The 16,630-nt window shown below is 38.7% G+C and overlaps 1 protein-coding gene across 2 annotated transcripts in view; it reads right to left on the reverse strand.

Annotated features, from left to right (window-relative positions):
* Positions 1-3,265: 3,265 nt before the first annotated feature.
* The window catches only part of LOC112625771 (TIR domain-containing adapter molecule 2), a 36,343-nt gene continuing 22,978 nt past the window's right edge, over positions 3,266-16,630 (reverse strand). For both annotated transcript variants that reach the window (XM_025387072.1, XM_025387071.1), the window contains exon 2: positions 3,266-5,926. In XM_025387072.1, the coding sequence (XP_025242857.1) occupies positions 5,160-5,867 (708 nt within the window). In that variant the 5' untranslated portion in view covers positions 5,868-5,926 and the 3' untranslated portion in view covers positions 3,266-5,159. The remainder of the gene's footprint in view (positions 5,927-16,630) is intronic.

A 16,630-nucleotide genomic window follows, 5' to 3' on the forward strand; every position in this document is an offset into this window, starting at 1 on the left:
AGGGTACAGTCGCTTTCTGTGACAGCTCAGCAGGTGACCTAAGACCAGGCGGTGTAAGACTGAGAAGAGGAGGAAAGTCACAGAGGCAGCGCAGATTGCTCAGGGCAAACACACAAAATCCCACCTTACCAGCAATGTAAGCATGGCAACAGCTTCTCACTAGCCCTGGGACCAGCCCCAGCACACTCACGTATCAATGGACTTTCTCTACAGTTGGGAATAGCCTGACTCCACAGCATGACATGTGGTTTCTTTGCCTGCACTGAGGTTTGCTACCTGCAAAATGTACAGATAAAGGACCCAAGATCCTTTGCCTGCACTGAAATGATTCTCCTGAATTAGATACTAATATTGAGCCACTCTACACCCTTTGGACACTTGGGCCTCAACTCAGATTTCCTTTGCAACAAGACTGTGAAAACCACTTTGATCTCTTTCTTGTAGGGTCCTTTGCTGGGCAGACAGATAACTCAGTGAAATCTAGTCTATGTATTTGTTCCTGGAGAGGAAGTGATTAAGCTTTTCAGGCTGGAACAACATTCATCATCAGGAACTGGGATTGAGCCTTAGGAATGAGCTGTTGCAAATGAGAGGGCCCAGGGAAGTTATTTCTGTGACTAGTGATGTTATCTTCTATGCTGTGAGGTGGTTTTGCCAACCAATGCATTAGGATCTGCAAAATTGAAGCATGAGGGACTGAAGTGGAAAATATCACTGACTTGTGCTGGAAAGGGTTAACCCCAGCAAACAGCCTGTTGAATTCAAGGCGGAACTTAAGAAAGAAAGGAGCAGAGCAGACTAGTGATACTCTTACTCCCTTCTCCACTGAACCCAAGGGGAACAGTGTAACTAAACTCATACAGCCTATTCCCAAATAAGGCAAAATTATCTGGGAGTTGCTAAGCCCCAGAAAAGAGCTACATTAAATGGATTACACCCCCTGCCCTCCAAAATTAAATGAATACAAAGCTGATCCAGCATTTTTGAGTGTAAGGAGCCACAAAACTCCACTGAAGGCATCCAGGTCTGAGCCATTCTTCCTTCTAACTGGCTTCAAAGCTAGCACTCCTAGACTCCATTTTCCTACTTTTCTAGTTTATGGCCCAACTTTATTTACTTGTTAGAATCATGGCACTGTGCTCTTGCATCCTTCATGCCCTCAGCTTCCTCTGCACTCATTCTCATCATTAACAGTTCACACATCTCTTGCTGATCAAGGGGGCTCCTCTGCTTTTCAGTGGCCAACTAGGGGCTGTACTGCACATGGGAACAAGGCCTGGTATCTTCCTTTGTCTTTGTCTAAAATCTGTTCCCTAAAAGTTGCGAGGTTTCCAAGGATAGGATTGTGGGTATGTAAAAATGCATATGTCTCCTCCCCGCCAACCCGTGCTGCAGATTGAATGTGTGTAGGCGATAAAAAATAGTTCTAGTAGCATAGATATGGTAGCTATATGTGAGGCACTAGCTCATTAAATCCTCAAAATAACCTTTCAGGGAGGTATTTATGATCTTTATTTTTTAGATGAGGACATTAAGACTCAAAAAAGTTAGATGTCTTGCTTAAGAACATCATTTATAGAGGAAAGAGGTGGAATTCAAATCCAGGTAGTCTGACTCAGAATTGGTGTTGGAAGATGTTGGGAGGCAGGGAGGCTAGGAGGTATCCACTTAGGGTAGAGGTAGGGAGAATTTTGAAATAATGGAACCAGCTGGGAGTCAGATGGCTCTTTATTATTATTGGGTATCAACAATTTTCAATAATGCAGTGAATTTTTTTTCCACATGGTTGGACCACTCCTATCATCTTATTAGGCTGGACCCTGTAGTGTCTGTATACGGTGTCGGACGCTGGAGCAGTCAGGCTACACCTTGGAAGGGAGCTCAACTGAAACACTGAGAATGGCAGAGCAAAAAGATGGAAAGAACCTGGGATTGTTTTTTCACCTTTTCTTTTTTTTTAATTACAAGTTGAGCATCTCTAATCAGAAAATCCAAAATCCAAAACACTTCTGGTCTTAAGCATTTTGGATAAGGGATACTCAATTTGTACATGGTAAAATATATATAACGGCCGGGCGCGGTGGCTCAAGCCTGTAATCCCAGCACTTTGGGAGGCCGAGGCGGGCGGATCACGAAGTCAGGAGATCGAGACCATGCTGGCTAATCCGGTGAAACCCAGTCTCTACTAAAAAATACAAAAAAAAAAAACCTAGCCGGGCGAGGTGGCGGGCGCCTGTAGTCCCAGCTACTCGGGAGGCTGAGGCAGGAGAATAGCGTGAACCCGGGAGGCGGAGCTTGCAGTGAGCTGAGATCCGGCCACTGCACTCCAGCCTGGGCGACAGAGCAAGACTCTGTCTCAAAAAAAAAAATAAAATAAATATATATATATATATATATATATATAAACATAAAATCTATCATTTTAGCCATATTTAAGTGTACAATTCAGTGGTATTAAGTACGTTTCGCAATGTTGTGTATCATCACCATTACCCATCACCACCCCCAACAGAAACTCTTGTACCCATTAAACAACTGCTCCCTATTCCTCCCTCCTCCCAGCCCCTAGTAACCTCTATTCTTTCTGTCTCTGTGAATCTACCTCATATAAGTGGAATCATATAATATTTGTCCTTTTGTATCTGGCTTATTTTACTTAGCATAATGTTTTCAAGGTTCACCCATGTTATAACATGTATCAGAATTTCATTCCTTTTTAGAACTCAGTAATATTTCAGTATATGACTGGGTTTTTAATGACATCTTTGAGCCCCTGTACCTTGGTGAACCTCTTGTTAACAAGAGGTTTTTCTTACGGTTTAGGCCATGTGGCATGGGGTTTTCCTAACTGATACATAAGACTCAACTCGGGTTCTTCTCTGTAAAGCTCCAGGGTGGGCAATAAGGCCCAAAGAGTACTCAAAATGAAAGCTCTTCAGCATGGTGCAAAATTTCCCAGATTTCCTGATATGTGTATGCACTTAGATATGTGTGTGTGCACATGCACATATGTACACAACACACAAACACATGACTAAGCCCACACCTTTACCTGTTTTCATCCTCAGTTTAGCTATTTTGTTACAATTGATAATTTCAACATATATAATAATTCAGCACTTAACATTTTTCTTCATCATAAAAAAATATGGAACTCCAAATTGGGTGAGACATTGTGTCTGGTGCTCTATGAAGTACAAATCGATGCTTCATTTCAAAACACTCTTCCACAATCTTCATTGGAGTTGAAAATAAACAAGTTTAGTCAAGAGTAAATAAAAACATTTATTTTAAAAATACCATTTAGCATCAATTGCCCCAAGTTTGGCAGACATGAAGAGTGGGCAGTTCATGTTTTATTAGTATATAAAATTGGCTTTACAGGAAGCATTATGGCAAAAAAATGAATACTTATTATGAAAACTGAAAAAGAGAAGTGAGTAGTCAGCTACTATCAGAACACTAAGGCTAAGAAAATGTTGCCATGCAATGAAAACAATCTCCTCCTCTAGTAAGTGCTAATAGAATAGGAGGCTTGACTTACTTGCATGCTCCCCATAGAACGCTTTGGTTCCTGGCTATGAAGAGGTAACTGCAGAAAGATGTGCGCAGATCCCAGTACTGGTAGGGGATATACAAGTGGGGATAAGAAGAAAGAAATTAAGCAAAATGTCTTTACTCAAGGATCTCTATAAACATTTATTTTTAAGAAAACCTGAGTAAGCACGTATATTTTTTTCTGTGACTTTAAAAGTGTAATGACAGCACTAAAAATCAATTATGCTGTCAATATACAAAAAAGATATTTTCATTTTAAGCATATATAAAGCCTTCTGCAACTATTATATATCACTTTATCAAATCCGAACTTTTTTGCTTGTTCCCTTTTGTGGTTCCTAGTTTTTCACATCCTCATAGAGGACAAAGGCCTTTAGAGATCCATCAATTCAACCCTTTCATTTCACATATAAAGGAGGGTAAATAGTTTGCCCACAGTTACATTCATCCTCAGTGGCAGAGATTGGACTAGAACCAGGTCTCATGATCCTGAAGAGTGCTTTTCTCATTACATGACATGACTCATTCTCCACCCCATCCCTGATCGCAAGTGGACGATACTCCCTCAGTCTCAGATGGGCAGAAGGGCTGTGGTGAAAAGAAACAATCCTGTTTGGGGCCTCTCTGGCTTGTTAGAAGCATGGGGCTCTAGAACAGGAGGTAATAAAATACATCTCCTTCTATCCAAAGTCTTTACAAATAACCCATTACACACACACATGCACACAGTCAGGCTACTTTGAAGACCTAAATGAGAAATACTTCCTGAGAAAAGGATTGTGTGTGAGGGAAACTTCTTTAAAGCTTCCATAAGAGAGGTTATTGATTTTAAAAGTGAGTATCTGGCCACTCACACAGTTATACGCCTTTTAGAAGCTCTGCAAATAAAGCCGTAGTTACAGATGATGACTAATATGAAGAGCTTTAAGCCCCAGGGGATGTCTGAACACCACTCCATGAAGTCCCTGACTGCCACACTATCAAATGGGCTGTGAATCGGTGGTGGGAAATGCCTCTGAATATGCAGATTTCAGCAGAAAATACATTTGACTGGGTTCTTTTAGAAAGTTCCACCATTCTCACATCTATTTCTGATTTTATATGCATCAACACTCAATATGCTAAATGTTCTATTCTGGCAATTCATATTTCTAGGTGACAGTACCCGAAAGCTTATTGCAACATCCTTGAGATGCGTCTCAGGAGGAAATGTGATGAAATCTCCTGGGGCCATTTTTTTTCTGTGTCCTTTGAGATCAAAATTCAGAGAATAAAAGTGTTGTCACATTTTAAAAAATGTCTGTCATACAAGTTCTTGTTCAAGGTTCAGTACGAGGAATATGGATTGAGAATTCCTTTTTCATATCCATGAACTAGGAAAATTGTGAAAGAAAAGTCCTTGAAACTGACAATGTCAAGTTTACTGAAACATCAAAATTTTATAGATTGTCCTGCAGAAATTTATCTTTCTTGTGCTCCATAGGTTTCTTTAAGACTAAGACTCTCTTCTATTTAAACATTTCCTAGAAACTGCTTTCTCAAGTGAAGATTAATCATTTGGTTTACAAAACAGGAGCCAGCCACATGTTATATGTTTCGTCTCAGGCAATAAATTGTCTTTGTACCATATTTCTTGTCTCTTTCCATATAGTTTGTTGTGTCTTATACACAGACTCCTGAAAAATTCTTTCTACTTGTGTAGGAAAGCCACGACTTTCTTCCTCTAAGGCATTGATGGTTTGGAGGGCAAAGGGAGTCCTCTCTCGGGGAAGGGGGTTGTTCAGGGGCCGCATGGGTATAACAGAGTTGTATTTATGCTGCCTGTTAACAGAGTTCATTAGGGACGTATAGAACTGGAAATTACACCAGGTATCTCTTAAAAAGTTTTCAGTCAGTAATAAGATTGTCCATGCAGACCCATTTACGGCATCATCTAAATTCTGTAAATGCTGTCTGCCACATGGCATCTCAGCAAAGATTATTCCGGGTTTGATACCAAAGTCATCTTGTAGCAGATTCTGGACTCTGAGGGCTTCATCCGTGTCATCTTCTGCATGCAATATCACAAATTTGAGGAACACCTCTTCTTCAGCTTCTTCTTCAAGCATCTCTTCCACGCTTTGAGCTCCCTCCTGCTTTCTTGTTGACCCCTCTGTTATATTGCTGTGCTCAGCAACATTACGCAAGGATAGGTCTTCAGACTTCTTGGAATCTGACTCATGATATCCTGGACTTGTATCCACACTGTGCCTTTTACCCCAAGAGAGAGAAAGAGGGCAAGAATCTATTTTAGACTTCCCGATACCCATTATAAATATCCAAGGCAGAAGAGGAAAACTTTATGTATTTCTCAGCATTTCTTTTCAATCTAAAAGAAGTAACAAAACAGAAGAATATTATAAATTTAATCAAAACATTTAAAATGGAAAGTTTCATTCAACCTGAAAAGCTCAAAAAGATTATAATAGACAGATCCAACTACATAAATGACAAACAGATAATTGGGAAGCTAAACTACTAGCCTTTTGTAAGCTTCACAAGGGCTCTCAGAGGCAGCTGAAGGGTATGTTAAATAAAGGGTCCAATTTAATAGGAGATATTTGGAAAATGTAAATGGCGTTACATTAGCACTACAAACCTCCAGATTGAAATAAATTACGCTGGTATTTTCGTGAGAGGTACCACTCTATCTTTTTATGCAGTTTAAATCTAATTTCTCCATTATCAAATTACCATGCAGACTAGAAACAGGAAAATCTAAATAAACTGAATATTCAAATATTAAGCATAAATATATTTCGTATCAAGCACCAACAAAATAGAACACAAATATCCTAACAATGACTGGCAGCATCTCTACTGACTTAACATAAATGGAAAATCCGAAATGTCAAGTGAAATGATGTCCAGGATTCACTGGTTCAGAGCTTTTTTTTGTTTGTCAGGAGTCAGGCATTATGGTGATGGTGAACCTAATGGAGAATAAATTATAATAAGAGTGTGTGAAAAGTAAGAAATATCTTTTTCCAATAAATTCTGTAGCTACTGAAGAAAATATATTTATTCACCTAGGGAAAAATTAACATCTCAGTTTGGAAGTGAACTCTAGAAACAAAGACTTGAGACTTTCTCCAGTGAAATCAACAAAGAATGATTATAGTCTAGACTCAATTCTTGTTTTTTGTTGTTGTTGTTGTTGTTATTTATTTATTTATTTATTTTGAGACAAGGTCTGGCTCTGTTGCCCAGGATGGAGTGCAGTGGTGTGATCTCAACTTATTGCACTGCAACCTCTGCCTCTCAGGCTCAAGCCATACTCCCATCTCAGCTTCTGGAGTAGCTGCGACTACAGGTACACACCACCACACCTGGCTAATTTTGTTTTTTTGGAGGAGATGGGGTTTCATATGTTGCCCAGGTTGGTCTTGAACTTCTGGGCTCAAGCAATCCTTCCACCTCAGCCTCTCAAAGCTCTGGGATTACAGGTATGAGCTACTGCGCCTGGCCTAGACTCATTCTTTTATTAAAAAAAATTCTAAATTCAGAGTGGAAGAACCAGATCAACTGTGAAAGAAAAGTACACCATGTGAATCTAATTTAAATAACTCTTTAGAAAACGTTGGCAATATTCCTAATAACACCCCCTAAACAGGCAGTTTCAAGGGGAATTCTTTTATCAAAAGACAACATTTAGAATATATAAATACAGGTTTCATATTTTCAAATATGAGCCACAGGCTATATTCCAGAGCATTTTTACTTATTCTTTATGGGCAAAGGCCAGACCTCAAGAAGAAATTATAACATTCATAACAACATAAGTAACATGGCTACATATGCCTAAATAATTCAGGTTTAGAAGAAACTGTTCAACAAAAGTGGTGAAAAGTGTCATGGGAACGAAAACCAAGGAAAAAAACATAGAGAATTTCATTCTAATGTATATGAGTAAAAATGTTTGCAGCTGCCTCTGACTAGTGAGGAAACTGCTGACCACTCCCTGTCATTCACTCTGTCTGTACTTTAGGTTCTCGCTCCATGGTATATTGTGCTAGTTACCAAGAGGTATTCTAAGGCATAATAACTCTAAAATGTGACATACATACATCCAAAATAATAAAACCAAATTAATTTGGACTCTCTTCACTGATTAGGATTCACTGCTGACTTTTGTTCCTGCATTATAAAAATTTTTGCTATGCAAAGTTGCAGAAAGAAGTTTCCCCTGAATGAGAAAACAATTGTTAAACCATCCAGAGGCATCTATTTTCTGTCAATTAAAATGATCTACACTTATCATTGAATTCAACACCATTATCTTAGTCACTAGCTGGTACAGACAAGTGCTTTGAAGGAATATAACAGCCATTTATAAAGAATATGAAAAACTTCTAGGGTAAGATAGTGTGTCAAGGCAGATCACAAAATCTTTTAAAATAAAAACAAAGAATTACAACTTCGACTTATTTTTCTTAAATGCCAGTTAGCAAAAAAAGAGCAAAAGACTTCAGAAATCTATGATGCATTGTTCCAACTTCCAAGCAGTGTCACCCACCTAATCACACCGAGAGAAAAAAGCTAGTGGCAATGTCTATAAAACTTCACTATAACCTTCTAATCTGGAGGGAGGGAGTAAGGAGACTGTCAAGGGAACAAGCTGTGGAAAGCTGTGCTGTTCATAACATCACTGTGACTCAGACATGGAGAGATGGTAAGGATTCATTACTGCAGTGTGGTTCCCAGGGCTGGGAGGAAGTGAGAGGACATGACTGTGCTTCACTGTGGGCTGATTAACTCCATCAATAAAAAGGGCTCTATTGGAACAAAGGAAAGGCATGGCATGCTGAAGGAAACCTGAAGTTGGCCAAAGGAATCCTGGAAAGCCTCCTTTAAAGTCCTCCTCCATCAGAACAATGAATACCAGGCTTAAAAAATTTAGGTTTCACCTCCTTACTTCAGCTAAATGGAAGGAGAGTGAGGGTGCTACTTGGGAGAAGCATGTGAGACCACTGTTCATAAAAATTAAAATGTGTATGTATATACATTTTCATTTACTTTTTTTTAAAAAAAGGTGGTGGTGTGTCTCCATCCATTCTGTTACTTATCCCCATGGTCTCCTGCTAGTGACCACTTTCATCAGTTTCTCCTGCATCTTTCCACTGTTTCTCTATGAACATATATTCTTATTTTTCTTTCCTTTTTTCAAAAATGTCCCAAAATTCAAAATAAGAATATTTTGAAAGAATATTCTTGTTATTCTTTTCAAAAAAAGTATCATTATTCATATGTATACATGGCATATAAATGCCAAACAGCAGTGGATAGATAAACATTTAGTATACATTGCTTTTTCCCTTTATATCTGCAGGGCTTTCCATAACAGCGCATAGAGAACTTCCTCTTATTTCCAACTACATAATCATGCAGCATGTGGCTATCCCATAATCATTCCCTGTTCTTGGATATGTGAGTTGTTTCCAGTCTACTTCTAGGACAAACTATGCTGCAATGGATAATTCTGTACAAAAAGCAATTCATATGTGCACAAGTTTGTCTATAGAACAATTCCCCCAATGGGATTTCCATTTGGAACAGTGATTCATTTGGTCAAATTGCTCTCCATAGGGCTAAGCTTTTTTTTTTTTTTTTTAAAAAAAAAAAACTTATAACTTGATAGAATGACACCCCAACTCTATCCCTTGCCCCAGAAAAGACATAAGACAAAAACTACCAATTACTATTCACCAAAGCCCAACAGAATGAATCATATCCATCCCCTCAGGAAACAGAAATGTGAAGAAACATAATCAATCCAAATGGTGCCCTTAAACTAAAGTTCTGAAGGGAAGATCTTATCTGAGATAAGAAGGAAGGAGAGTCCAGAATGTATCCACTTTATATTTATGCAAAAGAGGACCCCAGTAGAATTCTCTATATTAAACAGAAGAGGAATGAAAGAAAAAAAAAAACATGGCAAATATGCTATGGTAAATATGTAAAATATTACAGGAAATATAAAAGAATATAAAGAAGAATCATAGCATACAAAAACAGATTTAAAATTCCATTTCATGAAGACTATGCACTCTGGAATAAGACTGCCTGAGTGTAAATCCCCTTCCTGCTATAAAATAACTGTGATTTTGTATAAATTAATCAATATAGTTTTGCTTTGATTTCATTATCTGTAAAATAATTATAGTCCCTATCCTTAGGGGTTTATGAAGATCAAAATGGCTTAGAATGGTGCTGGGCACATAGTAAGTACTCAATAAATGTTAGCGGCTATTATTGCTATTAAATATGTAACAAAGAAGCTAAAAAATTTATACAACAAATGTTTACATTTTAGGATGGTGCTACTCAAAGTGTAGTCCATGAACAAGATGCCAATCTCTGAACTGTTTCTTACCAATGAAGACATAAGCAGATTGTGCCAGGATGTAAATCAACTACATCACTAATTATGCTGTTTAGTTCAGCTGACATTTTTTTTCCTAGCAAGACACTCTCAAAGCAGGAAGCAGCACGGTTTACATTCTGGTGCATGCGTCTTAGATTATCATGGACAAGCACTTTGAGTACCCTTGCTCTAGGAGGTACTAAAAAGAATATGTAATCAATGAAACAAAAATAGCAAAGATGAGATACATTAACAGAATTAGATAAAAAAGGGAGGCTAGAGACAAATCAAGGATCCAAACACTATTAGGAAAAAATAGAAACTGCAAAGGGGTGCCGTGGGGCTGGAGGGAGCCAAGGGTAGCCGAGAAGGAGATAAGCAAGAGGAGAAGCCAGGGGAGGATTTTGAGCAGAGGGGTGACATGATCTGACTAGTTTTCATAAGATCACTTTGGTTGCTGCATTGCGAATAGAAGGCAGGAAGGGAAGGGTGGAAGCAGGAACACTCATTAGGAGTCTGTTGCAGAAACCCAGTAGTAACATGATGATGACTTGAACCAGGATGGCAGTAGCAAAAGTTGTGAGAAGTGGCTAAATTTGGGGCATATTTTGAAAGTAGAACTGAGAAGATTTGCTGATGATGTTGACTAGGCATTGAATATACAGTCTGTAGTGTAGGAGAAAGGTCCAATGGGGAGATGCATATTTGACCTTTATCTTTGTATAGATAGTATTTGAAAAAGACAATATAAGATCATGAAAGACTACACAGGATTTTAAGGAGGTGAGTACAGATAGAAAAAGAAAGGCTGAGCCCTATGGCACGCCAACATTATGAAGGTGGAGTTATTGTGGTCATTATTATTAAGATTAACTATTCCTGCAGTGATTTTTTATTTGTATCATGTTACAAATGATTTTTGGATAGTTGATGATCTGTCTTTATTTTAGATTTATGGCAATTTGTTAGTCACTTCTACCCATTACTGCTATGACAACATGCAATTCATAAACCATTAATAAAACCATTAATAAAAGTAGAGTGTTGGGAAAAAAACAGACAGACAAAATAGAACAGAATGAACCAGCAAAGGAGGCAGAAAAGAACTAGTCAGGAAGGTTGATGGAAAACCAGAAGACAGGGTACCCCAGCTGCTAAGGAAAGAAAACAATTCAAGAGAAAGACAGTACTTAATTGACTTCAAATGCTTATGATGGTCAAGTATGGTGACCAATGAATGTAGCAATATTAAAATTTTAACATATTTAAAGTAATTGCACCTGGTACTGAATCCTTCAGCCTTGGGGAGCCTTTTTCTTTCATATCTGAACAGCACCATCTTGTGGCAAATATTTGTAAAATCAAGATTCCTGTGTTCAATTAATAAGTTTTGTTAATGTTTTATTGTTATTAATAAATATTTTGTTGGAAACTCACTCTGCAGCCAAACATGCTAGGTTTTAGAGATGTGAAGCCAGGACAATTAAATAAGACAATTAGGACCCACTGCACAGGTGCTTTATTCAGCGTATCAGGTGCCATGAAAGCACTCAGGAGGGCCATCTGCAGCAGGGGACACTTCACACTTGCAAGACAAAGACAGGTGGACATTTTCTAGGCAGTGTAAACAGCACTTGAAAAAACACTGAGGTACCAGAGGGCAAAGACTATATGTTAGAATCATTTTGCACCAGATATTTATGGCTCAAGTCCACGAAGGAGGAGGTAGAAGAGGAAGGGAAAGAAGTGAGAGCAGGGGAAAGGTAAACTAGATTAAAAGAGGTTCCTTATAAGGAACCTAAGGTATTTTGCTCAGGACTTTGGCTTTCATCATGCTGGCAGACAGATAGCCCCTGGTAGGTGTTAAATACGAGTGATCTGGTCTGACTTGATGCAGGTTAAAGTAGTCCTAAAATTGTTGATGATGAATATTACAGATGATATGGTGACCTATGGGACTTTGGGTTGTACTTGTTAGAGAGAAGGTGAGTGCACTTTTGTTTATATGAAAGAGAGTTGTATTCTATTGGAAGATGGCATACCATTATAGCTATTGCTGTTGTCTGGAAGTTTAGGCTTGCAAAGAAACTAGGCTACAGGACTGGAAGATGCTAGACTGGGAGAACAATTAGTTAAGAGGCTGCTACAATAGTATAGGTGAGAAAGCAGAGCCCCAAACAGATGAAGTGATAGTGGAGACAAAGACATGTAGGAGGTAATGGGGGTGGCAGAGAGGGAAGAGTCAGGGATGCCTTCCAAGCTTGTGCCTTGTGTAACTTGGTGGATGGTGGTGCCATTCACTGAGAAAAGCAATATAATCAGGATGAAGTGGGTTGGGGATGACCAAGTAATCCAGTCTGGGACCTATTGAGCTTGCATGCCCATGGCCTCCAAGAGTTGTCCAGTAGGCACGTGGACATGTAGGTCTGGGGCATAAAAGAGCATTTTGGATTGGGGATACAAGTTAGGTGCTTGCTTAAATCAGGTGAGTAACTGAGAATAGGTAGTGAAAAGAGAGGAGAGAGAGCTAAAGACAGAATCAATGACTGAAGAGCATATGCAGGGTGAGGGGCCCATAATGGAGCAGGAGTGGCCCAGGAGTAGCAGGAAACTCAGACGCAGAATGGGATCTGAAAGCCAGGGGAGGAGAGGGCTTCAGCAGTGGTCAGCACCCATGGCTGCCAAGAAGTCAGCATCCACTGCATTTAGCACCTTGACATTCAGAGGAAAAGGTTGGCTGAGAGGGAAAAGAAAGGCCAATACTCACACAACTAAATGCAGGGTCAGGAGAGGCTTTCATTAAGAGAAGAAATACTTGGAATGCTTACAAACTGAAGGGAATTTGCTAGTAAAGAGAAAGAGGGTGAAATACATGTGTAGAAGCTTCTTAGAATTAAGGTCTTATCCTCTTGGGCACTGGGTAAGCTCTGTCTCTCCAACACTGCTCCTTTTCTGAAGAGGAATAGGATACTTAACTCTTGAGTGTGCTGGGTCACAGGATAATGTCTGTGATGAATATTACAGATGATACAGTGACCTATGGGACTTCAGGTTGTACCTTTTAGAGAGAGGGTGAGTCCACTTCTGTTTATATGAAGGAGAGTTGCATCATATTGGGAGATAGCATACCATTACAGCTATTGCTGTTGTCTAGAAGTTTAGGTTTGAAAAGAAGGGTGTCCATGACGTTAATTAGCCAAAGGGGTGTTCTGTGGATCTGCTGCAGTATCTACTAGAGATTTGTTCATCCAAAATTTATTCCTGTCTCTTTTTACTGTATCTTCCTGTACTTTATGTACCACAAGTACTAAAAACTTTTATCTCCCAGACTCCCTCGATGCTAGGTTTCCTAAATGTAATTTAAGTTCACCAATCGGATGTACTTACATGTCTGAGTTAAATACGCCAGGAGGTAGAACATGAAGCACCTGTTTTGCTGGCTACGGTTCTGGTAGAGTTGGTGTAATTAAGAAGCTAGTTGCTTCCTGATTTGGCTTCTGAGTGTGCCAAAAGCCCCAGGCGAGTAGACAAATCTGTTATGTGGCTTTGAGAGGTGTTTCTAGAAACTCAACCTAGAGTGCAGTTCTTCAACTTTCCCAGTAATACTGTACATCTTGTAATATCTCATAATACATACCTTTCTACTTAAACTAGCTAGAGTAGATTCTGTTGTTCACAACTAAACTGTGATTGATACAACATCCAAAACACACTGTACCACCTGCTTCTGTAAATAAATTTTTATTGGAAGGCAGACATGTCCCTTCATTGATGTATGTATCTGTGGCTTACTTCATATTACAAAGGCAGAGTTGAGTATTGCAACAGAAATCATATAGCCCATAAAGCCTACAATATTTACTCCCTGGCCCTTTACTAAAAGTTTGCTGATTCCTCAACTACAGCACGGGAGTGTGCCAAGCTCTGCCGAGCTGTCAGGACACAATAGAACAGATCTGTGCCAGCCAGATGAGAAACGTGGACTATTCTTAGACTTCTTAGACACTGGAAATATTAAAAAATCACATCTAGGGTAATAAGTATTTTCAGGAACAGAATGAGTAGAATTTGAGTCCATCTTGATCTTAGATTGAAATAACATTCTTGAGAATCAGCTGTCATTTGTTTTCTTTCTTTGGGGGATTGCAGAGAATCAATAAGGATGGCAAAGGCCCAGCCTAAATAAAAGGATTATCAAATATCAAATATTACCTATTGGCATTTATTTACAGTTAGAGTAAGCCAGTACCTATACTTTTCATTCTTAGCTATTAGAGCTTGCATTAGAAAGGATAGAGTTACGGGATCTATCAAAGCCTAGCACTCCGTATCTTTCCTTCACGGCACTAATCAGAATTAATAATTTATGTGTATGGTTATCTGCTTAGTTTCTCATCTTTCCCTCTATACTGTAAACTCGATCAGAACAAGGATCAACTTGTCTTATTCGTCACTGTATTTCCAGAGCCTAGCATATAGTTAGCATTCAAGAAATGCTTTTTGAATGAATAAATTAATTAGACAGCTCCAAAGATATGACAGAATTCTGTAGCTTTAGAGAGACAGCCAAACAGATAGCTTTTGATCATCCCTATTATATAAATCATTGACTCAACCAGAATAGAAAGTAACCAATCAAAATATATTTTGTTGGATTTTCAAAATGATCAATTATGCTACATCTTTTAAAAAAACTATGTGAATATAGGGTCTGGCGCAGTTGTTCATGCCTGTAATTCCAATACTTTGAGAAGTCAAGGTGGGAGGATCACTTATGGCCAGGAGTTTGAGACCAGCCTGGGCAACATAGCAAGACCCCATGACTACAAAAAACATTTAATAAATAAATTTAAAAAGCATGAAGATTACTTGAGCACAGGTATTTGGGGCTTCAGTGAGGCATGATTGCACCACTGCACTCCAGTCTAGGCAACAGAGCAAGGCACTGTCTCAAAAAAAAGAAAAAGTTATGTGAATATAAATATGACATATGCATTATACATAATATGGAAAACGGAAAAGATTACAAAGTAGACAAAAGGACCATTATCTATCAAGAAATGAAATATGAAAACTTTCCATAGTGCTTCCCATACCTGGATTCAGAAATTTCTGTACAAGTTGGTTGTCTTATTGACAGAAAGCAATATTAATGTACATTTTCTAAATTGCTTTAGTTTGGTTTTTGTTTTAAAGAGGGAAATCCTTTCAGGGGATACATTGTATTAAAAACTCAAGTTCACTTTCTTTATTACCCATCCATATCCTATCTATTAGCTACAGATGTATACAGATGTCTCAGCTGCTGACAATCAGTTTTCTTTAAGATATTTCAGGTTCTTGTTTTCACTTTTGCTCTCCTGCTTTTACTTGCATGTCGTACTTGTTTTATATCTTTCCCTTTAGAACCATCATCTTATCTTTCTCTTCCAAAGATATAGGCTACAATGGAAAGAGGAAAAAACTCCTATGAAAAGTTATCTAACTCTCTATTATGGCTTTAAAGTCACGAAAGGCATTTTCCAAGATCCATTTAACTATATCATCATGTCTCTGTCTCTCTCGCATCTCCTCCTTCTCAGTCTCCTTTACTAAATGCTCTTTCTTGGCCTGTTTCTCAAATATCAAAATGTGGCTATTGGAAGCTTCCACTTCTAGTACTGGTGGACTAGGTAATTTGGATCAATGCTACTGCTGAGGATAACTAGAGAAGCTAGACAAAACAGAAAAAAAAAAAAAAGAGGCTTGAAGCATCAGAGAACTACTGACATAGTGAAGAATTATGGAACACAAATCCAGAAGATAGAAACCCAGAGACAACTTTCCCCCTAGAGTATTTTTCAAGTCCAGAAGAAGAAAGCTGGTGTTGTGCTTTTTGACAGCCCCTCATGGCTAACGAGACAAAAGTGTGATTCCAGTCACGTGCTTTGGGTTGGGACCCTGAAGGCTACACCTAGGTGTAAGGGTGATCTAAAAACAGACTGATCCTCCCAGGAATTGAAGCATTCTTTTTAATAACCCCCATCACTGAAATCAGATTAAAGTGATCACAGATTGTTACCGCTGCCAGGAACCTGGCAGAAGCAAAAATTAAATCCTCTCTGGAAGAAGACAAGAAAACCAGCAAACGCAGCTGACAATAGAAATAAATCTATGTAGATTTCAAACTTTTATTAATAACTATGATTGTACAAGGGGAGGAAAGATTGAGAATTTTGTCAGATAACTACAAACTTAAAAAGGCATGGCAGGTAAGAAAAAAAAAATCTAAAATTGAAAAATATAGTCATTGAAATTAAGAATTGAGTGGGTGGATTTATCGTTAGATTAGGTCAGCAGAAGAAGGAACTCACGAACTAGAAAACAAGCTAGAAAAAACCCTTCGGAATAAGGCAGAGAAAAAAAAGAGAATTAAACCAAAGCAGTAATTTAAGAGATAATGTGAAGACTCTGCAATATTAAAGAAAGACATCAAATCACACATTTTTTTTTTTTTTTTTTTTTTGAGACGGAGTCTCGCTGTGTCGCCCAGGCTGGAGTGCAGTGGCCGGATCTCAGCTCACTGCAAGCTCCGCCTCCCGGGTTCATGCCATTCTCCTGCCTCAGCCTCCCGAGTAGCTGGGACTACAGGCGCCCACCACCTCGCCCGGCTAGTTTTTTGTATTTTTT

This window comes from Theropithecus gelada, chromosome 6 (genome assembly GCF_003255815.1).
Source record: "Theropithecus gelada isolate Dixy chromosome 6, Tgel_1.0, whole genome shotgun sequence".
NCBI lineage: Eukaryota > Metazoa > Chordata > Mammalia > Primates > Cercopithecidae > Theropithecus > Theropithecus gelada.